At 63.9% G+C, this 27,628-nt stretch overlaps 2 protein-coding genes across 2 annotated transcripts in view; one reads left to right on the forward strand and one right to left on the reverse strand.

The window, feature by feature from the left end:
- LOC132426202 (HAUS augmin-like complex subunit 3) overlaps positions 1–16,129 on the forward strand; it is a 171,408-nt gene extending 155,279 nt beyond the window's left edge. The window contains exons 22-26 of the mRNA XM_060013084.2: positions 4,528–4,638; positions 6,068–6,146; positions 12,221–12,288; positions 14,710–14,771; positions 15,844–16,129. Of these exons, the coding sequence (XP_059869067.1) occupies positions 4,528–4,638; positions 6,068–6,146; positions 12,221–12,288; positions 14,710–14,771; positions 15,844–16,020 (497 nt within the window). The 3' untranslated portion in view covers positions 16,021–16,129. The remainder of the gene's footprint in view (positions 1–4,527; positions 4,639–6,067; positions 6,147–12,220; positions 12,289–14,709; positions 14,772–15,843) is intronic.
- A 1,676-nt stretch (positions 16,130–17,805) lies between these two features.
- On the reverse strand, positions 17,806–26,704 carry NAT8L (N-acetyltransferase 8 like). Its single transcript, XM_060013118.1, has 3 exons — positions 26,198–26,704; positions 24,701–24,865; positions 17,806–22,625 (listed from the first exon to the last, which is right to left on the reverse strand). Exons 1-3 carry the CDS (start codon positions 26,571–26,573, stop codon positions 22,258–22,260), a joined length of 909 nt encoding a protein of 302 aa, XP_059869101.1. The 5' UTR covers positions 26,574–26,704; the 3' UTR covers positions 17,806–22,257.
- Positions 26,705–27,628: the final 924 nt, after the last annotated feature.

Genomic DNA, 27,628 nt, shown 5'->3' on the forward strand with positions numbered 1-27,628 from the left:
TGGTCACAGATTTCAAAGAATATCAAATAGAGCATGTTCTGTGACCACAGTGGAATAAAAAGGTGGTTTATATCAATATGTGTGGCCATCCATCCGTCTGCCTATCTGGAAAAATCATTGCACTCCTAAAGGATTTAAGATTTTAAAAAGAAGTCCCAAGCCAATGACAAGCATTTTAGCAATAAATGACAGTATAAGTATCTCAGTGAAAAACCGTAAGACATGGCCAAGTGGACCTTCACTTAGAGATGAAGGAATTCTTTAAAAGAGTGCTTTAAAAGAAAGAAAAATTTCTGAACATAAATGACTATATTCAACACAAGACATTTGGGAACGAGCAGCAGAGTAGATTAAAGAAACAAGAAGGAAGGAAATCAACATAGGAGCAGAAGCTCATGAAACAGAAGCAAAACAGAGAGCAGTGGTCGCCACAGAGCAAGCGGAGGGTCAGCGCACTTGGGATCACGGAGGATTGGCGCATCCCGCAGGGCCCGGGATCCTCCCGGGGGCTCACTGATGACCTTTCTCTCGGGAGCCCGTGAGTGCAGGGCGGCCCCACAGGCTCCCCTGGGCCTGGCCGCACATCCCGACAGCAGCCTGTGCGGGGTCAGCGCTCAGCTCCTGCAGCCTCCTGGGGGCTCGAGAAAGCTGGGAAACCGTTTCTATCCCCCAGTGAGCATCTCACAGGCCTTGGCTCCTGGGCCTGGGGGTGAGCCGTACGGAGGCTGCACAGCCCAGGTCGATGCCTACAGCCTCCTCACTGCGGCCCCACGCTTGGGAAAACTAAAATACTATCAATTATGAAATGTGAAAACAGTGATAGAACCCAGCACTGCTGAGTGCACGGAGCCAGGGTCACTGCAGGAGGGGGGACAGCCACACGCAGGCCCTCGTGCCGCACAGCGCGGCCAGGCGTGGTGTCCACGGCTGCCCACAACTGGCTACGTCATCCTCACTGCAACTCAAAAGCTTGGGTCACATCGTGACCCTGCTTTACAGGTGAAGAAAATGAGCCCCGAGAGGTCAAGTAGCTTCCTGAGTTCACACAGCTAACAAAACAGGCAGTGCCAGGCCGGGACCCACCCACCAGGCAGCTTGGCCCAGCCAGTGCCTCTCTGCTGCACGGCTCTGCATCCCTGCCCTGCACTGAACTTTCTCGAAGGGCCGTGGAGCTTTACGCTTGCCAGCGTGAAGCACGCATGTCCTTTGACGCAGCAATTACATTTCTGGGCAGACGCTCAGCTGTCATTAAATTATGCTACAGACATTTGTTGGGTGCCTACCCGTGTCAGGCACTGTGTTGGCACCAGGGATAGGACCTCCTGGCTCTCCTGGAGACACAATCCAGGGAAACGTAACCCACAGTGAGCAAGTACATCCAGGCGGTGTCAGAAAGATGGGATCCTGGGTGTGGAAGAATCCTGGGGCACTGGGCAGAGAGCAGCACAGGGCAGCCCTGGGGACGGTCAGCCACAGTGACACAAAAAGAGGTGACACCTGAGCAAGACCAGGTGAGAGGCCAGGGAGAGCCGGCAGGGAGGGGCGGGGCCAGGAAGAGGCAGGTGTGCGCCCAGACTCTGCACAGCACCACACGGGTCACGAAAAGAGCCTGGGTTTCATTTTTCGCAGATTGTTCCAGCAAGAGTGTGGAAAAGAGGTCGGGAGGGGAGCTGATCAGAGCCAGCACCTGGGAGCAGTGACACGGCTGTTAGCTCAGGAAGTCCTGGGAGGTGGGATGGAGGGGGACCACTGGTGAGAGGTAGACAGCAGGGCGAGGAGGGAAGGAGGTGGTGTGAGCCTGCGCTCTCCCTGCAGGCTCACTGACCTGCCCGGGGGTGGACAGGTGGGCCAGGCAGGTTGACCATGATGCTGATGAAGCTGTAAGTTCAGGGTCCTCCTTGTGTGGGCCCCTCCTCCCAGGCCCCGGGAGAGGCCCTGCAGTGTGTTCACGTGGTCACATCTTTTGTAGAATTGGCAAAAGCAGGGTACTTTAACTGCGATTGACTAAGACGCTGTCTCTTCCCCTCCACCCTCCTCCACCGTACTCCTTTCCATGGTATGTGGCATTGCCGTGGCCACAGCTATATTTTGAATCCGGCTTAAGGGGAAGTCAAATTGGTGCCTCATTTAGTTCGGATCTCAGTGTGGGTATTCCTGAGGTTTGTTGCTCTTTCCATGCACGGTTGAGGGGTGCTAGCCGTCCTGGCACAGGGATGGCTTCCGGGAGCATTCCTTCCATGCCTTCCCACTTCCCGAGTGCAGTAACAGGAAGGTGCAGGGCCAGAGGTCATCCGCAGTGTGAACAGGAACTATAATCGCCAGGACCGCAAGCCTTGCAAACAAGATTTGAAATGTATGGAACCAGGGGCTTCTGCTTTGGGCCGCAAAGAAGTTCAGACTTTCCTCCCACCATAAACAACTAGAAAACTGGGCAAAACGTATGAAGCAGCTGTTCCAGACACTGGATCATAGGCAGTGTATTACTCTGGTCTCTGATAGAACAGAAGCAAAGGAGGGGAGCCCTCTGACACCCTGTGTCTAGGGCCACAGACCATAGTGCAGGAGGGGAGCCCAAGCAGATTACAGTGGCCTCGCTGAGTTGAGGAGACAAGGATTGGGTCTGGGAGGCAAAGGCAACCGGATCTTGCAAGGTAGACTATCAGAGAGGAGGAAGTTATAGAGAAAAAGTCTCCATGAACCTTCAGAGGAGTCCCCCGTCTGTCCTTAATACTGAGATACGTGTGCAGAGAGTGAAACGCCACAGGACTAAGCAGAATCATTTCTGGGGAGCAGAAGGCTGAACAACCTCAGAGTTCACACAGGGCCAGGAGATGTTTGGGTTCTGACCATTGGAATGGAGGGTGCTCAGTGGATATCTGAGACATTCACCCAGAAGGGTAACACTTCAGCAGTAGGTCTAAACTAGCCCTAGATTAAAGCTGCTCTAAACCCACCCTAACAAAGCTTAAAAGTCGGCCTCAAAAGGATCAGGCGATCTGCAGGTACCTCAGGCCGCCTAACACTCTTGAAAGGAAAACACCAGGGGCTTCCCTGGTGGCGCAGTGGTTGAGAATCTGCCTGCCAACGCAGGGGGCGCGAGTTCGAGCCCTGGTCTGGGAAGATCCCACGTGCCGTGGAGCAGCTGGGCCCGTGAGCCACAACTACTGAGCCTGCGCATCTGGAGCCTGTGCTCCGCAACAAGAGAGGCCGCGATAGTAAGAGGCCCGCGCACCGTGACTAGAGGGAGCCCTCGCGCAGAAACGAAGACCCAACGCAGCCAAAAATAAATTAATTGATTAAATAAAATAAAAAAAAAGGAAAACACCAAACCCCATCACTGAACAACATAAAACGCACAATACCCAGCATCCGGTCAGAAATCACTAGACAGGGCTTCCCTGGTGGCGCAGTGGTTAAGAATCCACCTGCCAATGCAGGGGACATGGGTTCAAGCCCTGGTCCGGGAAGATCCCACATGCCGCGGAGCAACTAAGCCCGTGTGCCACAACTGCTGAGGCTGTGTGCCACAACTACTGAAGCCCACGCACCTAGAGCCCGTGCTCCGCAACAAGAAGAGCCACCACGATGAGAAGCTTGTGCACCGCAACGAAGAGTAGCTCCCGCTCGCCACAACTAGAGTGAGCCAGCACGCAGCAACGAAGACCCAACGCAGCCAAAAATAAATAAATAAATATTTAAAAAAAGGAAAAGTCACCAGACACGCACAGAGACAGAGACTGGAATGCGCCCGTCAGAAGCACGGCTCTCCCTGTTCTCGCTGCCTGTCACAGTGAGGGGACTTTAATTATACGTTGCCTGGCATTGGAGCAGGTGCTTAACACACTGTCATTTTTATAATTATTGTGTATGTGAGAAATTCTTCCAATCCTCAGACACATAACGTGTAAGTTGGGGATTTAGTTCTTACCAACACCTAGTAAAACCAAAGTTCTCACTGGTCAGGAACATAACCATTGCAGCACCTCTGCATTCATTCTCTTAAAGAGGACCCCAAATTATGGAAGCTTCGGGCCCCACAAAGCTTGGATGTGCCCTCATGTGTAGGGATGTGGTCTCTGACGCAGACCATCAACCCCTCCTTGAGTGAACTAAGGATTAATGCTTTTCTCCCCACCTCCAGCTGCCACACTGTCCAGAATTACTTCTGTCCCCAAGAACCACAAGTGGTTTTTCACCTTTGGAGTGTAAAAACCGCCCTTCCTGTCCTACATCAGACCTAAGCACGGCCAGAAGTTAGAAAGTGTGCAACACATGGCACCGGGCAAGCAAAGGCCACTCTGCTGCTGTCCTTGCTTTCCCACCGCGGAGCCCACCTGCCCTAGAGACAGACCCAGAGGCCTCAGGGCGGAGCTCCGGCACTGCTGCTCCGGCTGCAGCAGGGAGGGTTCCCGCGGGGCCCCAGGACCTAGTCTGAGAGCAGCTGTGCCCACAAGGGGAGGGTCCAGCAGGGCGCCGCGCCGCCCGCTCACTGCTGCTCTCATCTTGCTCTTCCTCCGTGTGACGCAGGCTGTGTGGTGTCCATCATGGGCAGGAGGAGGCCGCTGCCGAGGATCCGTGCGCGCGACCCGCAGCTCCGGGCTCAAGCAGAGCGGCAGGCGGTGAACTTCGTGGTGCAAGGTGCCAGAGCCCCTCTGCTGCTCGGTTTCCAGCCCCAGGAGATGAGTGCCAGGGTGTATCCTGCTCTCGTCCTCCTGGCGGTTACTGCTGGGAGCCGCAGGGCAGGTGCTCAGCACCTGGTCCCCTTCCTGACTGCGACGCACCCCACGAGGCCAGACGGGAGACAGGCTCCAGGAGGTCATCCGGCAGGCACCAGGGAGCTGTCCCTCCACCTGGGCAGACACAGGGCCCGGCAGGCCTGCTCCCGCATCCCACCCCACCCGCGCTCTGCTCCCCCCGCCCCCTCACCTCCTCTCTCTTGGCTCTGCTCCTCCTCCTAAAGTAGCAAAGCCTCCCGACATCCCAGGCCCGGCAGAGGGTCCCCGTGGCGCTGAGACCCCTCGCGGCCGGCAGGTCAGTCGCAGAGACCAGACTTGCACGTCCAGCATTCCTGCTGCGCTCGTGGAAAGTGTGGCCCTGCAGTGGAGGGAGGCGGCCCCCTGACTGGGGCCTTTTATTTCTTCGTGAACCTCAGGAGCCTTGAACAGCTAGAGCAGCTTAAAGCCAGGAATGGAAACCTGAACTTCAGTCTGTTTCCCGTGATCCGAACCGGTTGTTGAGACACCCACTGTTTGCCTGGCGCTGGAACAAGCGTGTCCCCTACGCTGGCCAGCACCTCCAGAGTGCCTGACTGACCATGTGATTGATCCCGCCCGAGTCCTAGAAGCCCGTATCATAGCCCCACTCCACACACTGGGAGGCTGAGGTTCTGCCAGGTTCAAGGGCTGCACAGCGGGAGGGCTGAGGGAGCAGGGGCTGAGCCCATGGCCGCCGTCCGGGCTCCGTCATCCTGTCGGCTGGTGCAGCGGGCACAGCCCAGGTGTGGTCAGAACCTGTGAGCATGCTGAGACACTGCTCCCAGGGGCAGGTCGTGTTATACGGCAGGTGTAGGGTCCCCAGTCAGCTGACTGGAGCGTATCAGAAGGGGACATCCCAGGTGGGCCTGGGCTGATCAGGTGGGCCCTTCAAAGAATGTTTAGGGGTCAGAGTCAGCGATTCTGGCCGTGGAGGGGCAAACACGCTGGGGAGAGGGCCCGTGGCACAGACCTGAGGGTCACAGCCGCCAGGAAACGGGAACCCCAGTCACGTGACTGCAAGGAAATGAATTTTGCTGGCAACCTGAGGTCATCTGAAAGTGGGCCTTCCTCAGGGGAGCCCCAGATGAGGACACAGCCAGGTCCACACCGACCTCAGCCTGCGAGGCCCTGAGCAAAGGCACAGCCACACGTGCAAGAACTGAGAGATGGTAGATCCTTGTGGCTCTCACCTGCTGGGTGTGGGGTCATGCGTTAGGCAGTGTAGAAAATTCAGACAGCCCTCCTGGGTGGGCAGGGCTGCGGGGCCCCGGGCCTCACACTGTTCCTGAACCAGCGCCCTTTGTGCCTCACAGGCTCGGCCGCGGACCTCTGCAAGATGGCCATGATCCACCTCTTCACAGCAGTGGCCACGTCACCCATCCTGACGGCCAGGTCAGTGAGTGAGCGCCAGCCGGCCCAGGCCCAGCCCAGGGTGCGGACCTGCCCTCTGCAGGGCTCGGGTGGGCGGCCTGCTGCTCTGCGCCTAGCCCACGGGCAGACGCCTCCAGGACGCGAAGCCACAGTGGCCACTTCCCTCCGGGGCTTGGACCGGACAAGCTCGCTGACCCCCACGGAAGGACCCACTTCAGCCAAGGTGCTCCCAGCACTCCCAGGAGAACGCTTTGTTCCCAGCTGGGGCTGAGCAAGGCGGCCAAGGGCCCGCTCACCCCGGAGCACGCTGAGTCTCCCCAGGTTGCCTGGTGCAGAAATGTGTCTCCCCTCGGTGAGCCCGAACCCCTTCGGGCACGGCCCCAGGGGTACACACGCCTCAGAGTTGGGTGGGCCCCGCGGCCCCTCAGACAGGACATGGGGCTCCACACTGCGTCCGCTCCCAGCCCCTGATAAGTGAGCCAGAGGCCCGGCTTCTGCTGCCATCCCCTCCCCGAAGGCTCTCACCAGGCTCCACGTCTGCGTCGGTTGCTCTCCTGGGCACACACCCCGAGCAGAGGGAGTGTCCGGGTGACCAGGTGTGCTCGTCCCAGGCTCTGCTGGCCCAGAACCACCCCTCGGGCCGCCCAAGGTCCTGGCCTGGGTGCAGGTGGGAGGGGGTGGGTTCTCCTCCCAAATCCCAGGATCCCCTCCTGGCGGCCCACCTGGGCTCCCCAGAGGAGTGAGTATGTCCGACCCCAGGAGGTCTGCCTCCCTCCCTCTTTGGTCTCTATGTCTGTTTGCCACCCCTGCGGGCCCTCCCAGGCTCCACATGTGGGCCAGCGGGGGCCTGCCTGCTCAGGAGCCCTTCCCGGGCGTCAGCCTGTCTGCACCTGGGGAGGAAGCTCATGGTGGGTTAGGTGATGAAAATTTATGAAGCGTTAAGTGGTCTCATGGGCCGCACCCTGAGGGGCGTCTGCTCACTCCGCTGCGCTACGGGGCGTCACCAGCACAGAGGACAGCTGGCCCCTCTCCCGCCACCTCTGGGCCACGGGGCCTGCTGGCCTGTGGCCACCCTTTTCCATGTGAGCTTACGGTTTTCTCTAGGCTTCTGATACTATTTTATATCCTCAAGGCATGGGATTTTTCCTTGCCTGACATCTTTCATCTTTGCTTAACAAGCTTCCGCCTTTACTTCTTCAGATGTTTCCTCCTGTTCGTTTTGATGTTCTAGCTTACGTTCTTTTGTCAATTTCAGCAACTTTGTAGAGAAGTGTGTCCGGGGCAAAGGCCCTGGCCTGCAGGGTCGTGTCCTAGTAAAGGAGACGGGAGAAGACCTTCCCAGGCTCCACCGCTGTTGGCCTCCGCCTTCACAGCCCCTGCCCCGGGGCACTTCTTCTGGTCCATGGTTCACCTTACACCCCTGGGAAGGAGCAGCCACACCCCGGCTGTCACCCCAGGGCTGGGAGGAAGGACAGAGGGTGAGAAGCCTGAGACCCGGCAGGATATAAGTGCTACCCCAGGTGCCCTGCGGCAGCTGCGCCAGGGTCTGGGCTGCTGTCTCCGGTTCCTGCAGCAGCTGCGGGAGGTGAGGGGGCAGGAGCTGAGTGGGAGATGCTCTCCTGTCGCCAGGTCTCTCCTGCCGGCCGTCCCCAGCACGCACACGCCGAGGCCAGACGCCTCTTCCATCCAGGGCTCCTCGTGGCTTTCTGCTCAACTCCTGCATCCTGTTCACTTGTGCCTTTTCTGAGGGTAAAACGCGCGAGGGTGTGTGGGGCCTGCGCGAGCACCGGTTGTTCCACGTCCGCGACATCTCACGTCTAGGAGGTCTGGTCCATCTCCAGTTTCTGTGGGATGGGTAAGGGAAGTGGCATACGAGGGCCTGGGGCTTTTTGGTGACAGTCCTCATCCAGGAGTTCAGAAACCTGGTGGCCATCCCTTTTGCCAGCGCTGTGTTGTCTTCAGGAAACGCGTTTCATAACAGAACACGTTAACCGCTTCGTGTCGTTTCAGAAACCGAAGCAGGCCAGTGTGGAACACGGCCGTCCACGCTGTGCGTGTGAACTTGAGTTGTTCTCCCTGGAGTGGCAGGAAAGGTCTAGGACGATGTCAGTGGTCGGGGTGGTGGGGGGGGCAGATGCGGGCCACGCGTGAGCTGGTATCTGCCTGAAGCAACGTGACTGGAACATGTCCCTGGGGCTCCTGGCACCTGGTCCAGTCGCCCCGAAGTGCCCCGCGGGCTGGAACCACAGGACGGCCTCCACTCACTGCCCACGGGCTGGGGAAGGAAGGCCAGGGGGCTTATGACCCCAAGCGCTGCCGTTGGCCGAGAGCTCACTTGGCCTCGTGCTGAGCTGTCGGGGGGCGGGGGGGGGCGGCCTCCTCTCTTCCGACGTGAGACCCCCACGACAGGCCCTTCCAGGTTTTAGACCATGTTGGGGCTGGAAAGAAGCTTTGGAGGCTGTCGATTCCAACACCTGCATGTAGAGAAGGGAACCCGAGAGCATGGTGCAACACGGCCCAAATCACCAGAACTAGACCAGCACTGGGCCCCCCGGCACACTGCAGACTCTCCTCCCCTGGGCTCGTGCAGAGGACCGCAGCCCCACTGCTTCCCCACTGGACGGCGTGGCAGCCTCAGAGGACACTTACCCTGCTCCTTTGCCGATGGTTACAGGACAGCAGGGTCATCCCACCACACAGGCAGCCCTCTGCCCACCTGGCAGCAACCCGAGGGCATCTGTGGTCAGGCTTAGCCCGGCATGTGGGCTCTTGCTCTCCCCATCTCAGGAAGGGGCAGAGAAGGTGCCCGGGGCCCAGGGCAGGCGACAGGACCAGCCAAGCAGCGAGGAGCAGCCTTGAGGGACATGGGGGCAGCAGGCCCTGGACTTCCCACGGTGACAGGGCAGCAGGTGGAGAGGGCTCTGCAGCTCCTGGGCCCTTGAGGATGTATGGGAAGCAAGGCTGGGGCAGCCAGCAAGCCCCTGGACCATGGCCTGGACCACAGCAGCCACTGGCCGGAGTGGACGGATGGGAGGCTGGGCCTTTGGGGGCAGGAGGACGCCACGCTGGTCCAGCAGGAAGGACGCAGAGCCGTTAACAAAACCTGACCTTGACAGCACAGAGGGACTGCGGGGACACTGAGACCAGGCTCCCCAGAGCGGTCACCTGCGCAGGTCAGGACAACAGCGTAACGGCAGGGGCGTGGGGCCTCGCCGTGTCTCTCAAGGACTGTGGCCAGGCCGCGGGAAGGCCTGGGGCTCAGCCACCGTGCGCCTGTGCTCTCAGATGAGTCCTCAGGGTGTGCTCAGGGCTGAGGGCGCCTGGAAGGGAGGTGAGGTGAGGAGGCCACAGCCGGGAGGTGAGGTGAGGCGCTCCTGGAGCGTCCCCACAGAGCATGGTTATGTGCGGCCTGTCCGCGCAGGACAAGGGGACGGGAAGTTCCTCAGCCATCAGCTCGCTTCCTGGGAAACAACGGGTCTGACACCTGTGTTCACTTGCCCCACCCGGGCGCCTCCTGTGCATTTCCTGTGCCCCAGTTTCCAACTGGAGATATGGTAATGTCGCAGTCAGCTGTGAGAGAGATGTGTGAGTGACTAACAATTCAAACCTATCCTTAGGTTGCTGGCACGCCAGCAACTCAGAATTTCACAATGTAATTTCAAAAAGTATGAAAACTCTCGGGAGCCGGAGACCCCACCAGAGGCCTAGAAGTCAGTTCAGGAAAGTAAATGGCAATGCTGCCAGCCCGGCCTGGCTGCCCGGGGGACAGAGCCGAGAGCCCTTGGCCAGAGGCTGCGCGTAACATACAGGCCCCCTCCTTGCGGTGACTGCGGCGTCTGCCAGCCAGCAGCCTGCGGCCTGGGCTGGACCCAGCATGCCCTGGGGATTCACTCCCACGAGCAGGATGGGCTGTGCCTGCTCACGGCAGCTCAGACGTAAGTGGACTTTCGCCCATCGTGAGGGATCCAGTTGCTGACTTCGGTTCAGAGGCTCAGGGCGGCAGGACTGGAGTCCCTCTGGCTCCCTGGCCGTTTCCCTGTTGGTGCCTTGATAGAGGTGGCCACTCCAGCCATCACAACGCGTAGCAGGCAAAAGGAGAAAGTAGTGGTGCTAGAAAGGGTACCTGCCCCTGCCCCCCCGCATGTCAGCCCTTTCAAGAGCCTTCCTGGGAGCTGGGGGGTACCCACCGCAGGTGGCTGGGAACACAGCCTCATCGCCCCCCGACCCAGCAACAGAGAAAAGGGGAGAGTGGTTCAGGGTAGAGCTCTGTGCTTCTCGGTTACAAAGTCCTGCACAGCTTCTGAAAGCGCCGGCACAGTCCGTCTCTGCACTGGGCTTGAAGATTGCTCCCTGCGCCCGGCCGGACTCACCACTGTGGTGACCCCTGTCCGGGGGCCTCGCCTCCCCTCCCTGTGCAGCCCCAGCTCCCTGGTGCCCCTGGGCCCACAGCTCTGCCAGGCGCTGCCTCTGCCTGCTGTGGACAGGCAGTACGGTGACAAGCGTGCACAGGCAGTACGGTGACAAGTGTGCACAGGCTGTACAGTGACAAGGACAGGACATGGCCCCTTCCCTCGGAAGCAGCGTCCTAGAGGCAGAGACCAGGTCACACAGAGGGCAGAGCACATGCCCCCCCCACCCCCCCACATGCTTACCCTCCCTGAGGGCTACAGGCCCTCAAGACCATCCTGCACCACGCCTCCCCCATCCCTGAGTGCACAGGGCGAGCCTCCTTCGTCCGCCCCAAGGAGGGGCTGGCACCAGGTCTGAGGTCACAGCCCCCAGTAGGTGTCAGAAGCCAACCCAGATCCTACCTTCTTTTTTTTAATCAATTTATTTATTTTACTTATTTACTGTTGGCTGCGTTGGGTCTTCGTTGCTGCATGCAGGCTTTCTCTAGTTGTGGTGAGCAGGGGCTACTCTTCATTGCGGTGCAGCGGGCTTCTCATTGCGGTGGCTTCTCTTGTTGCAGAGCACGGGCTCTAGCTGCACGGGCTTCAGTAGTTGTGGCTCGCGGGCTCAGTAGTTGTGGCGCACGGGCTTGGTTGCTCTGCGGCATGTGGGATCTTCCCGGACCAGGGCTTGAACCCGTGTCCACTGCATTGGCAGGCAGATTCTTAACCACTGGGCCACCAGGGAAGCCCCCAGATCCTACCTTCTAAGCGCGGGGCACGCCTGGCCCATGCTGGCCAGATCCTTGCAGACCGTGTTCTGTGCGGCCAAGGAACAGCTTCCAGGGCCGATCCCTGGGGTGTCCCCCTCCTCCATCCCCACCCCATGCACACATGCGCACCTGCCGGTCCCTGGCGCTTGAGTCTGCGTCCTCCCAGGAGCCCTGCCCCTCAGCAGCACCTTTGTTGCCTACACACCTCCTTCCACTGCAGCGTCCACACCCCCCCTCTCTCTTCCTCACCCAGAGGCATGTGGGGACAGACACCCCTCAAGGGGATGCCTGAGGGGGCTCAGAGAAGTGGGGCATCGAGCAAGGACTTGTCCAGCGGAGTGGGCTGGAGTGAGTGCTGACTCCTCCCCTGGAGCTCAGCCCTGGGCCCAGACCCAGGCAGGGAGCGTGGTGTCTCGGGGACAGGGAGTGGCCAGGAGGGCAGCAGCAAGGTGCCCAGGCCGTGGGCCAGGACCCAGGAGCAGGGACATGCTGGGGTCTTGTGCCTGCAGAATGGCCTCGAGTAGAGCCCCTGCGCCCGCGATGGTCCAAGGGGGGCTCTTCTTCCTCAAAATGCTCAGCCCCACTGTGTCCTCATCAGGCTCCCCAGGTTGGGGGGGGCAGGGGGTCGCCCGGACCCTCTTATCCTGGGCCCTCTGCCTCCAATGCATCATTCTAACCTGTGTTCTCCTCCTGCAGGCTGTCCTGGTGACGGTGCCGTGACCCCCGCCCACCAGCCCCTGCCTGGGTCCTCTCACTCCCCACCGAGCCACATCCTCACGGGCACCTTGTGCCAAAACCTAGGCGGATTGGCCAGCGCCGGGCAGTGCCCCACGCGCCCCCGTGCACATGCCCCCACGCGCCCCTTGCCACAGGCAGGGACGGAGCACGGAAGGCCCACGCACGGGGGTGACTCCCTCCACCGCATGTCTTGCAGGTTGGTTGCCCAGATTCACGACGAGCTGCTGTTTGAAGTGGAGGATTCACAGATGCCTGAGTTCGCAGGTGAGCCCAGAGGAGCCAGGGTTGTTTCTGTTTCACGAATAGTTACAGTATCTCCCTGGGGGCTCACAGGCCCCCTCCCTGCACCTGCTGTGTGCCCCCTGCAGAAGGGCCAGCCTTGTTTGGGGGCCCTCGAGAGGTCTGGACGGCCATTCCCTGGCCAGCAGCCCTTGGGGAATGCTAAGTGCCCTACTGGGGGCCCCGGAAGGATGGGGGCGACATTGGGACCCCAGGCCGGCGGGAGCCAGGCGGTGGGGCCGGCAGCAGGGTTAGTGCTGGAGCATCGGGGTGACTGAGGCCCACAGGCTGAGCACAGACTCCAAGCCTGGGTCCCACCCTGCCCCGCGACAGGCACCACCCGCTGTGAGCCCTCCGGGATTCTCTGAAGCTAGAGACCACCTGTCCCCGACTCGGTCCTCAGGTTGGGCAGGAGTCCTCCCCTAAACAACTACCACTGCAGTGGGCATGGGGGCCTCTCTTCTGCCTGTCTAGTGAGAGCAGGAGCCCTAGGGCCCTGGTCCTTCTAGGCCCTGCAGGGCCTGTGAGGGAGGTGGCCGAGGGTGGAGAGAGTACAGGGCTGGGCGTTAGGGCTGGGTACCAGCCTCCCAGCCAGCTCCCAAGTGACAACTGGCCAAGCCCTCCCCCAGCTCCGCCACCACCTGCAGAGACCTGCCCTGAAAAGTGGTGAGACCACTATCCTCAGCACCCCAGCCTACACGCACCTCCATCTTACAGCTGGGAAACCAACCCACAGCAGGGCCCCATCCTACACAGGGTCCCGTCCTACACGGGGCTTCAGCCTACACGGGGACCCATCCTACACCGGGCCCCATCCTACACAGGGTCCCGTCCTACATGGGGCTTCAGCCTACACGGGGCCACATCCTACAGGGGGGCCCATCCTACATCATCATTTGAAATCTGTTTGGAAATAATGGGCCTGAAACAAACCATTTGATGGGATTGGCGGGTGCTCAGCTGCTGGTTAAAAAGGAAAGAAAAAGTCCTACATCTGGAGGGAGCCGTCTTAGGAACAGTCCAGTTCCCGTTCATCCTGGGGGCAACTGCTAACTGTTTCAGGCAGGCATTGAGGCTCTGCTCCCTGCGGCTCCCTGAGGGATGCAGGGGCCTCGGCCACAGGCCAGCACTCAGAGGCACCACCTGGCGCTGTGCTGGGAGAGCTCTGGGGTCTCGACCCAGCCACGGACCACGAGACAGGTGAACCCGGTGTGGGCCGGGGCTGGCTGCCATCTCTGAAATGCTGGGTGGTCAGGACACACCTGATGGCGGCCCAAAGGGCAGACCCAGGATGGGGCTCTGGGGCCCCCAGCCCAGGGACCCTGCCCTCATGGGCCATATGGTGCAGGCCGGGGACACGGGTCACCCCAGGGAGAGGCCTGGGAGAGAGCCAGCCCTGCCCGACTGCCACCGCCCCTCTGCCCAGTGGTTACTCGGGGTCACTCGTTTAGTCAGTCGCACAAAGGGGAGGATACACAGGAGGACCTGGCGTTGTCTGCACACCCAGTGAGGGGGTGTCAGGGTCCGACGCCTCCCATTAGAAGCACCTGGACACCCTGCAGCTCCCCAGGGAGGCCGGGCCCTCTGCAGTGCTCCCCTAGAGTGGGCTGGGCCCACGCTGCCCGCCCACCTCCCCACAGCCGGACCCAGGAGCCACAGCAAGTGACTCCCCACTCCCCGGCCACACCAGTGTCCCTCTGCAAGCACAGAGAGGGTAGCGAGGCCTTCGGGCAGCAGCTGATCCTGCGCCAGACACCCCAGGCCCCGTGCCCCCGCGAGTCAGCCGGGGACCCCTGGGGCCGCGGAGGACAGAGGACAAGGCAGCCTCTGCCCATTCCTTGGGCGTTCCTTTGGCGATCTTTGTACTGAAATGTCAGATAACTTAGAGCAAACCCTGAGGAACGCTGAGCCAGCCAGCCCCTCCCGCCGGGCTGCTCCCGGCCCAGCCCCCAGTGCCATGGAGTTGTCCTTGCAGCGTCACGGGCACGTGAAACTTCACAGGGGTTTCGGCGGAGGCACAGGTCGTCCTGCCCGGGCTGCTCGGGCCAGCGGGATTGCCTGGCCTGGCCACCGGGGGCAGGGGGGTGGGGTTGGCACAGGGGGCCCACAGCTGCAGACAAGCGTGTGGGCGGGGCTACAGCGACGCTTGGGACCCGAGGGCCCTGCTCGCGGCACCCACTGCTGGGGCCCGTTAAGGCGCCTTCAAGCACGTGCCAGTGGGAGTTGGAACCAGTCGGGGAGAGCCGCAGTGGCTGCCAGAGCAACCAGTACAGGTGACCATGACTGTGTGGACCTGGGAGAACCAGGGATCCTGGGGGCTGGGGTAGGGCTGGGGCCTGGGTATCCTCCTGGCTCCAGCTCTGCCAGGCAGGCTCGGGCTGCCCCTCTGTCTTGCCTTTGTCCCAGCCCTCGTCAGGGGGACCATGGAGGCCCTGCAGCACGTGCCGGCGGTGGAGCTGCAGTTGCAGGTGAGGGGGCGGGGCAGGAGCTGGGCGGGGCCGGGCAGGGCCGGGCGTGGGGGAGGAATTCATCAGCCCTCCCCCCAGGCCACCACCACCTGCCCCAGGTGCACCTGGATGTGCCAAGCCAGTCCCAGCCAGGCTGCTGGCTGTTGGCCCTCAGAGGGGCTCCAGGTCCCCACCAGGAAGACCTTCGGGTCCAAGCTCCCCCAGGGTGGTGGGGAAGGTGGAGGAGTAACAAGGAGGTGAGAGTCCTTGAAGTCTTGCACATGGGCCGCACAGGGTCAACAAGCACCTTGGAGCCCCTGGAAAGGCTGCAGGGAAGGATGGCTTGCCCCTCGTCCCATGGTCGCTCCCTCCTCCCTGCCGTGGAAGCAGCCATGCTCTGTGCCCCTGGGGCCCCTGCACCCATCCCACCATTAACTTCACCCCTCACCTCGCCCTGCGGGCGGCAGCTTGGCAGCATGAAGGAGCGCCCACACAGGCCCAGCCAGGGACGGGAACTCCCGTGTTCTGGAGTGGTTGGCGTTTGCTCCTGTGGCAGGTGGAGACGTGGGGGACCCGAGGTCCCCAGGAGCCCAAGAAGCCCCACCTCACCCCACTTGTAGCCCTGCAAGTGGCAGGGGGCTGCAGCTGTGAGCGGCCCCCTCCCGTTGAGAGGGAGCTCTTGAGCCGTGGTCAAGGGTGCTCTCAGGATCGGGTCCCTAGGAGGGCTCTCCAGACTCCTCTGCACCTCTTGAAATCAGCTGATCCCCCTGGGGGACCCCAGGTGGCCCCAGGACACACCTCCCTATGCCAGAGCCCCCTGCCTGGCCAGTCCCGACGAGCTCCTTGCTGCACAGGGGCCCTGGCAGGTGAGGGGTATTCAGCCAAGGTCGAGGCATCGTGACAGGGTGGGTGTGCGGTGAGCCCGTTTACCTGTTGCCGTGTGTGCGTGTGAGCGTGTGCGAGTGTGCGTCTGTCCGTAGCTGAGCTGCTGTGGCCGTGTCTAATTGTGTGTCTTGGGGCAAGTGGCTGCCCGCGTGGGGGTCTGGGCGGTGGCTGGGAAGGTCTGGCGCTCACCTCTGGCTGCCACCCGCAGGTGCCCCTGAAGGTGAGCCTGAGTGTCGGCCGCTCGTGGGGACACCTGGCACCACTGCAGGAGGCCCCGGCCCGTGACCCCACCACCGTCCTGCCGAGTCTCCAAGCAACCGCCCGGCCCCCGCCGGCCCCGAGCGCCTACCCCCGCACGCATTTTTCGCCTTCATTGGGTCTGTAGCCCCAGGCAACAGCGGGGAAGAGAACTGGTTTCCACCAGCCCGCTGTGTGGCCTTCCCAAGGTCAGAGTCGAGCGCTCGGTACTCGGCTAGGGCCACCTTCCCTCTGGAGCTGGGGCAGCTGGGTGCCCCCCGGAGTAAACGCCTCTTGTGATGTGCTCAGCCCTGTCTGCGTGAATTCTTCCCTTGGGTGGGATACACCATGTGTGCAGCCCTCGGCCGCTTGGGCACAGCCAGGGCAAGCACCCCAGGCAGGAGTGGCCCAGCCCTAGGTTGCCCCAGGCTGACAGCTGCTCACCACCTCGCAGGTGCCCAGGAGCTGCCAGCAGCCTGGCTCCCAGGGCCTCCAGGGCCGGGGCAGTGACGTACTGGCCAGAGATCACAGCCTGACCGCCCTCCTGAGGGCCAGAGGGGCCCATGCACAGGTGCTTGCCGGCCAGGTGTCCACGCGAGCTGGTTCTCACAGACCCCCAGGGCCGAGGGAGGGCATGGCCCGTGCACCCCTGGCGCCTCACAGCAGCCTGTGACAGAGGTGCCACCCCCTGGCATGGTGGGGACACTGAGGCAGGGGAAGGTCACCTCACTGGGACAGGTGTCCCAGCAGGACTGCAGCTGGGCTCCCCCCGACCCTGCCCCGCACCACTGCCCAGCCGCCTGTCTCATCCCGGGGCCCCATTCCCAGACCCTGGTCTGGGTCCAGGCTCTGCATGCCACCCTCCAAGTGGGGTGCAGCGCCTACCCAGGGCAGGGCGAGCATGTTGACAGGGCCCAGATGCAGCTCCAGGAGTGGGCACGGGTCCCCGCCCCCCCCACCGGCTGTGGACTCTGCTCCTGTTTAATGGCAACTAGAGCCCACGGGACATGGCATCATCTTTTCTGAGTGACGTGGATCGTCACAGTTTATCATGCCCAGACCCGTTTTTCTCATGGCTTCAAGACCTCGTCACTGGTCTCATGGGCTGTGCAGCGTCCAGATGGCCAGGCCTGACCGCCATGTGATAGAACATTCCAGAACCTGGAGAGCTGCCAGGGCCCTCCACGCCACTGCCTCTGTTGTGTATCCGTATGTCTGAGTGGCAGCCTGTCTTCATGCTCTGTCACCTCAGAAGCAAGACCACTGCCGGGCTTCACAAGGAGCATCTCACTCAAGCAAACGACCGTCCTTGGGAGCTGACATCTCTGGGCCAGCGCGGACCGCCGTGTGCCTTGTGGGGGGAAGCCACGTGGGGTGGGCACATCCCAGAGCGTCCCAGTCGGACCCGCGAGAAGGGAACACGCCTGACACCCTCGGGGCTGGGGGGGGTGGATGGACCCTGCGAGGACGTTCCCTCCCACCCAGAAGCCGGGCCAGGGCGGAGAGCGCAGCCAGGGGAAGGCCTGCTGTGGAGAGCCGTCCATGCTGGGTGGGCTGCAGGAGCCTTTGGACACGGCTGGGTGTATGTCCACCCTGAGCCCCAACGTCCCTGCCCCACCCCCGTGCCCTGCTCTCCAGCCTGACACCTCCATCCCATCACCCTCCCTCCCTTACAGACACTGGGGGTCCCACACCTCATGGCATCCCTCAGAGCCGACCTGCTCCAAGGAGGCGTCAGACAGACGGGCAGACCCCCAGGCCTGCAGGAGAGCCCGGCCGGGGCTGCTGACACAAAAACGGGGGCCTCTCAGCCCACAGGCCACCCAGGCACCTGCTCCAGCCTCCAGGAGGAGGGGCCCAGCATCTCCAGGAAAGCAGCCCTTCCTGGCCCAGCGTTGCGCAGACGACACCTCAAGAAAGCATGGAGCCCGGTTCCATCAACTCCGGTTTTATTGAAAAACAGCAGCATTGGGGGCTGGGCAGGCGGAGGGACACTGCTCCCGGCCCCTCCCGTCGCTCACACACGCACAGGAAGCCTGGGACCCTCTCCCCAGCCCTGCAGCCTGTCTCCTCTGGACGCAGTGCACGGCCCCTCCGGGCCCTCTCGGGGGCTGTTTGGTACATCCTGGGGTGTCAGGACAGACGCCTCAGTCCTGGGCTCACAAATGGTAAACACAGTAAGTGAAACCAGCCACCATGACACGTTCTGGGCTCTGCCTGCCCAAGGGCACCGCGTCCACGGCAGCCGTGGTCCAACAAATCTGATCTCGGCCAGTCTGGCTGAGTGTCACTGCCCTTGCCACCCTCCCCACACGGCCAGAGAGCTGGGCAAAAGCTCATCCTGGTCGCCTCCTTCACACAGGCCGTCCGGCACCCCTGGCCAGGGAGGAAGGAGCGCTAGGTTCAAGGTCCGCTGGGTCCGGAGAAGGAGCATGAACGAGGCCTCAGGCCGGCCGCACCGCGAGCACCTCCCGGCCGCCCCCTCCCAGCCAGAGCGGGCCCTCGGCCCCCAGGCTCCCTCCCTGCACACGCACACACGCACACACGCAGAGGCACACACGTGTGCGCGTACCCACAGGCACACATGCACACACACAGGCACACCCCTTCTCCAAAACGGCTAATTATTGCTGCTAAAAAAACACATCCAACAACAGTTAGCTTGGGGCTCCCCTCCCTGACCCCGGGCAGCCCACTTGTCAGTGGACCTCACGCCATCACTGAGAGCCTGTCCTTGGCACCATGGAGCAAACACAGACCAGGATCTGCCCCACACCCAGCCCAGAACTCGAACCCAAAAGCCTCGGCCAGAGGGCCACCAGCACAGGTACACAGCCTGTGGCCAAAATGATTCACAGAAGCGGCTTCAAACAGACACAGGAGCAGCAGGAACACGGAGGACATGGCCAGGGAAAGGCAGCAGGCTCCCAAGGCCTGGGGCCACTGTCCAGCCATCCCCCGGACACTGACAGGAAGGCGGCCCCAGCGGTGTGCCCAGCACCCGAGGACGGGCAAAGACCCACACCCACAAGTGTCAACATGCCTCCCAGAGGCCAGAGCCAGGCCCTGTGGCCCAGAGAGCCTCCCAAGCACTTGCCCGATGCCAGAGGGGCCACCTGAGAAAGGACACACAGAGCAGGGTGGGGGCCGCCCCAGGACCGTGTGGCCTCCCAGCCCAAGCCTTCTGCCCCCCGTCCCTCCCCCGCTCCACCCAAGGGCAGCAGGGGCAGGCCAGGCCGGACACGATGGAGGTACCAGGTGGGAGACGCTGCCACGGCCCTTCCTGGGGCCGGGCCACCTGGCTGGCCTCAACACACGCACACCACCCACCCTGGCTGCCCACCGTCGGGGGCCAGCTGTCTGAAGAGCCCATACCTGGGCAGGGGGAGCTACCCCTGGGATGGCCCGCCAGCCACATGCCAGGACCCTGGTGGCACTGGGCCATCCAGAGGTGCTGGAGCCTTCAGCTGCCCAGGATCCCACTGCCTGGACGTGCCCATCGGGCCTGTGTTCCAGGCTCATCTAACGCAGACATCCTGAGCGCTCTGCCTCCCGCTTTCCGCTCCAGACACAGACAACAGAAGCCCTGGAAGCCCGACCCCTGAGCACGGGTGCCGGGCCCAGGGCTGGCTTTCCAGTCTGGGAAGGCCCAGGAGCCAGCAGGGAGGGGAGGGGGCCCAGGGCCGCCCAGTGCAGAGAAGCTGCTCAGACGCATCACTGGGCAGGACCCCAGGAGGACGCTTCACAGAGGTAGAAGAAGTAACATCAGAATTTCTACAAAGGTATAAAATTCACATCTCAGTGCATGTTTGTGGAGCAGTCAGCTCCCAGGCTGGGGGAGGACGGGAGACCTGCCCCCCGTGCTCCCCAGGAGCCCGGGAGCCGCACGCCGGCCGGGCAAGGGTCCTGACCTGGGCTCAGCAAGCACCCAGCCTGGGGCACACAGGTGCCTCTGCCCACCTCAGGGGCCAGGCAGCAGCTGGACAGCAGAGTTCCGGACACATGGCCACCCTGCCACACCCCTCCTGGCATCTCTCCTGGCAGCAGCAAGAGGGCATAAGGAAAGGTCAAGAGCCCAGCCAGCACGCACCAGCCTCCGGGCCACCGACTGGGGCGCGGGGAGGACGCAGCATCGACAGACACCAGCAGGACGGGAGGGGCCACACCACTGCCAGAAGCATCACCAGAGAGGCACTTCGGTCGATGCCAGCAGACGTGGGCAGCCCGGGGGCTCCGGCGGCCCCACCCACGGGCCCCGCCCCAGGGACGGGAGGCCCAAAGGCACAGGATCAGAGGAAGCTGGCAGCGTCCCAGTGCCACCGCCTGACACCTGACAAGACACGACCCACCACGCGGACGTCACGGGCCCCCGCCTGCCCTTCCCACCCGGCCAGGCCTCAGGTCAGCTGCAGCCCCAACTTGCCCCACGCCAACTAAGGCCACCCCAAGCCGACACCGAAGCAAACAGAAAGAGGAAAAAGGCACAACTGTTTGTTTTCCGTTTTGCTAAAACACTTTACGTCTGTCTGTATAATCCGGATTAACAAAATCTGAGAGCTGCAAGAAAATAGGTGCCGATTTCTGTACAGTCTACAAAATTCCCACCCCCGAGCGGGGACCGGGCGCCACCAGGGGGAATGTACAGGGGAGCACGGGGTCTGTACAGTGTTCTGCAAGTATCTCAGTTGCTGACAGCACAAAAGGCCCCTCAGGAAACTAGGCTTGTTCCGTCCATCTGCTTACTTCCAAAGCGCCTCTTTAAGAATGCTCCCTCCACGGTCCCGCGCGTGGGACCCAGCTCAGTGGCCCAGGACGCCTGCCACTTCCCCTCCCCCAAATCCCCAAATAAGGGGGTCTTGGCGGGCATCTCTGCCCTCCTGCCACCAGGTGAGGTCCGGGCTTACAGCTGGGTGTGTGGGCACTGCCAACCACCGCCTTCCTCTCCCCCTCTGGGCCACCCCCGCACCCAAAGGCCGCTGCCTGAGACCTCAAGAAGGAGAGGGTGGAGGCACAGGTCTCCCAGAGCCCACAGTGAACTCCTGCACTGGGAGGCTGCCAGGAACTTGCTCCCATCCTGCCCTCCGTCCTGCAACACGAGAGCTCGACGGGTAGCCCGGAGCCTCCTCACAAAGCAGGAATGCTCTTTGGGGGAAATTATGTGAAGTCAGGGTCTCCCTCCAGATTCCAAACTGAAACCCTCCACCCACCCGGCCACCCACCCCCACCCAACTGGGCCAGAAATAGTGCATTCTAGACCACACAGGTGTGTGTGTATGTGTGTGTGTGTGTGTGTGTGTGTGTGTGTGTGAAGGTATAAACTACCGTTTTGTCCCAAGAATTAAAGTCATGCAGAGTGCTATTCTGTCTAAATAACTTATTAAAAAATAGGTCGGCTTCAGGCTGGGAGAAGCTGCGGGCTCGGTGGTGCAGGCAGCAGCCTGGGTCGGTAAGATTCACAGGACAGAGCCCGTCAGCCGCAAGGCAGGAGGTCCTCAGGGAGGTCTGGGGGAGGCCACCGGGATCAAGTTGGCACTGGGGGAGAGATGACCCCATGACTGCCTCCTACCCTGCTCTCCTGAAGGGCCCTGACCACGGCTGTACAACATGTTGCCATGGGAACCACACCTGGGCAATGCCACCCATCGGCAAAGCCCGGGCGGAGGAGGGGCAGGTACCAAAAGGAAAGACAGGTGATCCGATGTCAAAGCAAAGCTGAACTGGGTGAAGCAAGGGGCAAGGTGGACAGTCAGGCCTCCCAAGAGGCTGGGCTGGGGCTGGGGGCGCTCACCAGTCTGGGTCCAGTCCAGGCAGGGCAGGGGGCGGGAGGCTGTGGGCATGCGGCATGCTGCAGCCAGGCCACAGCCTCAGCATGCACAGAGCAAAGCGGGCCCGCAGCCAGCTCGGCGCCCCGTGGGGCAGTGGCCGGCCGGTGCAGCAGGCCACACCTGCTAGGGACTGACGGCTGAGCCACCGCCTGGCTGGCGGCCAGGGGTCTGCCGGGCGGGGGCCTCACTACAGAGGCTCTGTGCTTGGTGGGCAAGGCTGGGCCCGCCCCCACCCCGGGGGTGGGCTGGAAGGGGCCCCTCGCGCCAGGGCCGGGAAGCCGCGTGGGCTCGCGGTGGTCCACGCTGTCACTCTTCAGGATGCGGCCCCAGCAGACTGGGGAGGGCAAGGGGCGTGGCTGGGAACAACCCACCTCCCCAAGTGTCACGGATGAGCAACGGCCCCGCACCCCCCCAAGAACCAGCCAAAGAACCGTGTGGTGCCGAAAAAGGAAAAACCCAACACAAACGCCAAGGTGAGCGTCTGAAAGCGGCCCGGGCGGCGGGCAGGAGGGCACAGGCGGACGGAGCAGTGGGCGGGGCAGCGGGCAGGTGGGTGGCGGTCACTCCTCGCGCAGCTGCAGGCGGTAGCGGTGGTAGCGGACCTGGAAGAAGAGGCGCTCGGCCAGCGAGAGGGTCATGCCAGGCATCACGTAGCGGTCACTTGAGCCCATGTGCCTGAAGCCCAGCGACTCGTAGAGCTTGTGGGCGGCCACCTTGACGGCTGTCGTGCCTAGCACCACTGCAGAGTAGTTGTGCACCAGGGCGAACTCCAGCACCTTACGGCCCAGCGCCTTGGCGATGCCCTTGCCACGGAAGCGTGAGTCCACCGACATGCGTAGCAGCTCCACCGTGTTGTCCGCCGCGTGGGCCCGCGCTGCCACGATGCCCACCACGTTGCCATCCAACACGGCCACCCAGAAGCAGGAGCCTGCGGGGAATGGGGTGGTCAGGGCCACTGGCACTACTGCATGACACAGCCACCCCGGCAGAGGGAGCCAGGCCCAATCTGCCTGCTGCCCGCAGCAGCCCTGGAGCCTCCCTGACCCTGGGCCTGAGGCTGGGCAGCCAGCCCTGTGCTCAGGCCAGCCGTCCCCACCCCCGGCCCAGACCAATCGCGGCCCCACGCAGGGCAGGAGGAGGAGGGGGAAGACCTCAGGGAGATGAGGGAGCAACAGGGACAGAGGAGTGAAGACCAGAGGGGAGGGGCCTGCAGGGCACAGGCCACGGGGAGAGCCATCTCCTCTGGGGGCCCAGGGCCCAGGGGCTACAGGAGGCAAGGCCAGGGGGCAGTGCCTGTTCCGAGGAGCCCAGCCTGCACACGCCCTACCCACGGCCACGCCAGCCTCCACTGCCACGCCAGCCTCCACTGCCACGCCAGCCTCCACTGCCGTGTCCTCCCGCCAGCCACCCCCCAGGCCCCCGCCCCAGCCTCCCTCCTGCAGTGGCCAAACCCTCCCCCGCTAACGCTCCTTCCCCGGACCCCCGCCCGGAAGAACTCTTCACCGCCCTACGCCTGGGGGTCCCCCACTACCACATCTGCCAACGCGGCCCCCAGCAGCCCGTCAGCTCTGCCGGGCAGTCTCCTGTCTCCTTCACCGTCAGACTCCAAGACTGAGACCAGGCACGTGGCCCGAGCTCAGGAAGGAGCTGACCGCCCGCTCCACTGGCTGACCTGCCCACTGTCCGGGATTTCAGGCTCTCCCCACCTGCCCGGGCCCAGGTCAGAGGTCAGCACAGTCCTGGGAGCCTCGTGCCTCCCCAGGCCTTGGTTCCCCCGTTGTGGGAGCAGCTCCCACGAGTCCAGCACGGCCCCACCAGCCGCTGTCCAGCCTCTCTGCCCCTGCGGGACCTTCCTGCACACCCACCAGACATCTCAGGAGGGGCGAGCAGGGCCCAGCCCCCCATCTCACACCCAAGGACACTGCACTCCAATGAGGGCAGGGCCACGCTGGGCCCCAACCCCTCTTCTGCTCCTGCGGCCTGGGCTTTGGTGCCAGGTGGGTCTCACGCTTCTGTCCCCTCCCGTCCTGGGGGGAGCCAGGCTGAAGCCAGAGCTCCATGGAGGCTGATAAGATGCTTTGTTTGGGCTTGGGAAAGGGTCAAGGAGAGCCAAAGGTGCCCAAGGCCAGCCAGGCAGCCTCGGGGCGGGGAAAGGACCAGCCACCAGCGCGCAGGAGCTGGCCGGGCCAGAGCATGTCACCGCTGCTCCAGGACGCCTCGCCTCTCTTGTCCCCACTGCTCTTCCCTGGCACCCACCAGGATGCTGCTAGACCCTAACCAACCAGGCGCACTCTGTCCCTCTCCTCAGGGACCTTCCTGCACCTGGAAGGCCCTCATGCCCCAGCTCCAGGCATGGAGAAAAGCAGGACCCTGCCTCCCAGGACCCACCCTGCCTCAAGGCCAGCCTGGAGAGTAAAGAATGGCTGCAGACCAGGTCCCAGCCCCTCCCTCTACAGAAGGCCAGGCTCGGGGCGAGACCCTGGGCTTACTAAGTGGCCCAGAGACCAGAAGTGGGACCCCTGTTCTCCTAGGGTCCTCATTGCCCCAGCGTGCTCTCTGCCCTCTCCCCACCATATGGCCCTCTGCCACACAGGGCCCTAGCATTCCAGGCCGGCCCAGGATCCAACAAGGCAGCCGAATGGGACCGGAGAGAGGTGAGAAAGACCCCCTTCCCCCCATGAAGCACCAGGGCAGCACAAACAGCGGGGCCAGCACCCCATGGCCCAGGGCCAGCTCAGGCCACTCAGAGCCCTGCCCTCGGAAGCCCGGCCATACTCAGGGCAGAGGGCCCGGTCCTGCCAACCCCAGCGCCTGCCAGCCTGCGGCCAGAGCCCTTGGGCACCCAGAAGCCTCGGGTCACGGGGGTGCCCCAGCCCAGGCTGACCTATGCCCAGCCCCTGCCCCAGGCCCGCCCCGAGGTTGCTGCGCTGGGGGCAGCTCTGCCAGCAGGAAGGGCAGGAGGGGGGAGGGGGGAGGAGGAGTCCAGAGACCCCCGGGACTCACCAGGGGGCTTCATGTAATACTGCTCGATGTCGGCCATGTCTGTGTGTAGCGCGCAGTCCAGGTAGGCGAGGACCACCTTCCGGCTGTAGTAGTAACGCAGGCCCAGCAGCCCTGCCGGCACCAGGCACGTCAGCAGCAGCGAGCGGGTCAGGGCGAAACAGAGCGCTGCAGGGAGAGGTGGCGCCCGGTGAGTGGTCGGTGGCGCAGAGCCCGTGGGGACAGCCCCGCAGACCAGCGGCCCACCAGCCCCTGGTAAGTAAGCCAGTGAGGGACATGCGCAGACAGAGACCATGCCAAATCCGCCAGGCCTGTTTTCTCCGGAAGAGCAAAGAACATCGCAGCTGCTCCTCCTACTTTTCCCTATTATCAAACTTCTCACCATAGGACACGTTACCTTTATAACCTGACATCATAGGATTTCTTAATACGCTGAGCACCGCAGTGGCCTCTGGGCAGGCTGCCCTCAATAGCTGGCGGGCACAGCCCAGGACAGGGCTACTGAGGGGTGGCCCCTGCCCATCGCCCCGGCCCGCTAGCTGGGGAAGGGGCTCTGTCCACAGCCTGGCCCACACGGGGCGGGGCGGGGGAGGGGGCCAAAGAGCTGCCTGGCCAGGCATCTGCAGGCCGTCCCACCCTTGGGAAGTGGGGGCCCCGCCTTCCAGCAGGAGGGCCCCAGCCAAGAGCCCTCCCTGGGCCAGCCTCCGGGTGCTGCGAGGACAGGGGCCAGGGGGAAACTGCTTCCAGCCTAGGCTACCAGGATGCAGACGCGCCTGCAGCGAAAGTGCCTCTGCTGCGTGACCTTGGGAAAGTCCCACCCCGCAGCCTCAAGCTCCTCACCTCTGAAATGGGGAGAACCACCCGCCCGCGGCAGAGCCTCAAGGGGCAAAGCCCCAAGGCCCCTGTCGGGGCCGCCCACCGTGAGGGCCCACTGCCCCCTCGCTCTGCATCCTCGGCGCACACCCTCCCCCGGAACCCCAGGGAGCCGGCTGTCTTCCCCTCATAAATTAGCGCTCAGAGCCGCCGAGGCAGCCTCCCCCGCCCCGCGAATTATATATAGTTACACGCGCCAGGCGCTGGGCCTCGGCAGCGGGCGCTACCTGCCGTCACCCCGCCCCCACCGGGATGACCAGGAAGGGGACGCAGGTGGAGACCCCAGTTCCCCGCCCGCAGCCCCTGTACCCGGCCCGCACTGGTTCCCACGCCCCAGCCCGGCGCGCCTTGGCCGCGAGCCCGGGCCGGCCCCAGCGCTGGGGGGCCACCTCGCCCCGGGCCTCCGCAGAACGCGCGGGTGCGTGTCCGCGCGCGTACGAGGCGGGGGGCGGGGGTCGGCTTCCGTCCCAGGACGAGGCCCGGGCCCGAGGCGGGGGCGAGCGGGCCGGAGGAAGTCCCGCGCGCGTCCCCAGAGGGCCGGGCGGGCGCAGACTGCGGCAGGCGGGGGTGCGCCCGGCCGGCCGCGGCCCCGACCCCGCCTTCCCCGCAGGGTCCCCGCGCACTGACCGGCCAGCAGGGCGTAGAGCAGCTGCGTGCGCGGGTGGTGCCGCAGGCCGCGGAAGGCCGTGTTGGGGATGCGCTCCATGATGCCGTCGTAGAAGATGCGGCGCGCCGCCTCCTGCTCCGCCGCACGGATCTCGCGGATGTACACGCCGCGCCCCTCCGGAGGCTCCGCGCCCCCCGCGCCGCCGAGGGGCTGGGGGCCCGGCGCGGGCGGGGGCGCGGCGGGGGCGGCGGCCGGCCCAGGAGCGGCGGGCAGCGGGGGCCACATGGCGCCGGCGGCGGCGAGCAGCGCGTCCTTCTTGGCCCCCGGCAGCGCCTCATGGTCCTCGGCGGCCACGATCTTCGTCTCGCAGACCATGTCGGGAGGCCCACAATGCATGCACCCGGCCGGGCGGCGCAGCGCAGGGACTCGGGCCGGGCTGCGAGCGGGCTCAGCCCGGGCCCAGGGCAAGGGCGCGGCGCCCTCGGACCCGCGGCGGCGGCGGCAGCGGCGGCGGCGGCGGCGGCGGCGGCGGCTGTTCAGGAGCGCGGGGCGGAGGCGGCGGGCGGCCGGGGCGCGCGCAGGGAGCTACGCCGCATTTTGGAGAAGTATTTATAATGCAGCGGCGCCGGTGCAGTCGCGGCGCCCGGGGTCCCGCAGGGTCCTAGCGTCCACTGCATTGGCTGCCGAGGGTCACCATGTGATCTCGAGGGTGGGAGCAGACGCCGCCTCCGCGCCCGCCCGATGGCACACTTGGGCGCTGCGCGGCGGCCGGGAGGGGGCGGCGCGGGCGGCCCGGGGCGCGACGGAGCGGCCGAGCCCCGCGAGGTGGCCGGGGACGAACGAGCGAGCGTGCGGCCGGGGTCCGGGCCCGGAACGGGCACTCCGCGGGCTCCGGGTTGGGCGCCTCCCGCCTGGCCCCTGCGTCCCCGCGCCGCCGCCGCTCAGCGCGGGCCTGTGAGCGCCCGGACCTGGGGCCGCGCCACCGGAGCCCGCAGCCCTCGTCCTCCTCCTCCTCGGCCGCCGGGCGCTGTCACGGAAGCATCTCCATCTCCATCTCCCGCCCCTTTGTCTGAACGCGGCGCCTGGCCGGGGTCCTGGGGAGGGGGCGCCCCGGCTTCCCCGGGCCGGCGCCCCTGGGAACCTGCGCCCGGCGCCGCACGGGCTGCAGGCACGGGGACGCGGTCAGAGAGGGGTCTGATGCCCACGTCGCCCGCAGCCCAGCGCGTCCCAGCGCAGCGCAGTACGCCCCACTCGGATACCGGATCCCCACCGCCGGCGCGGGGATGCGGGACCCACAGGACCCATCCCGGCTCGGCCCCCGCCCTCCTCGGTCCGCGCATGCGCCCCACGATCTCGGTGCAGGTGCAGGGGGGGCTCTCGGCGCGTGCTCCGGGTCCCTGCGAGCCCCGCTGAAGCTGCGGGCCGGGGGCGAGGGGGAAGGTGAAAGCGGG

The sequence above is a fragment of the Delphinus delphis genome, chromosome 5, assembly GCF_949987515.2.
Source record: "Delphinus delphis chromosome 5, mDelDel1.2, whole genome shotgun sequence".
NCBI lineage: Eukaryota > Metazoa > Chordata > Mammalia > Artiodactyla > Delphinidae > Delphinus > Delphinus delphis.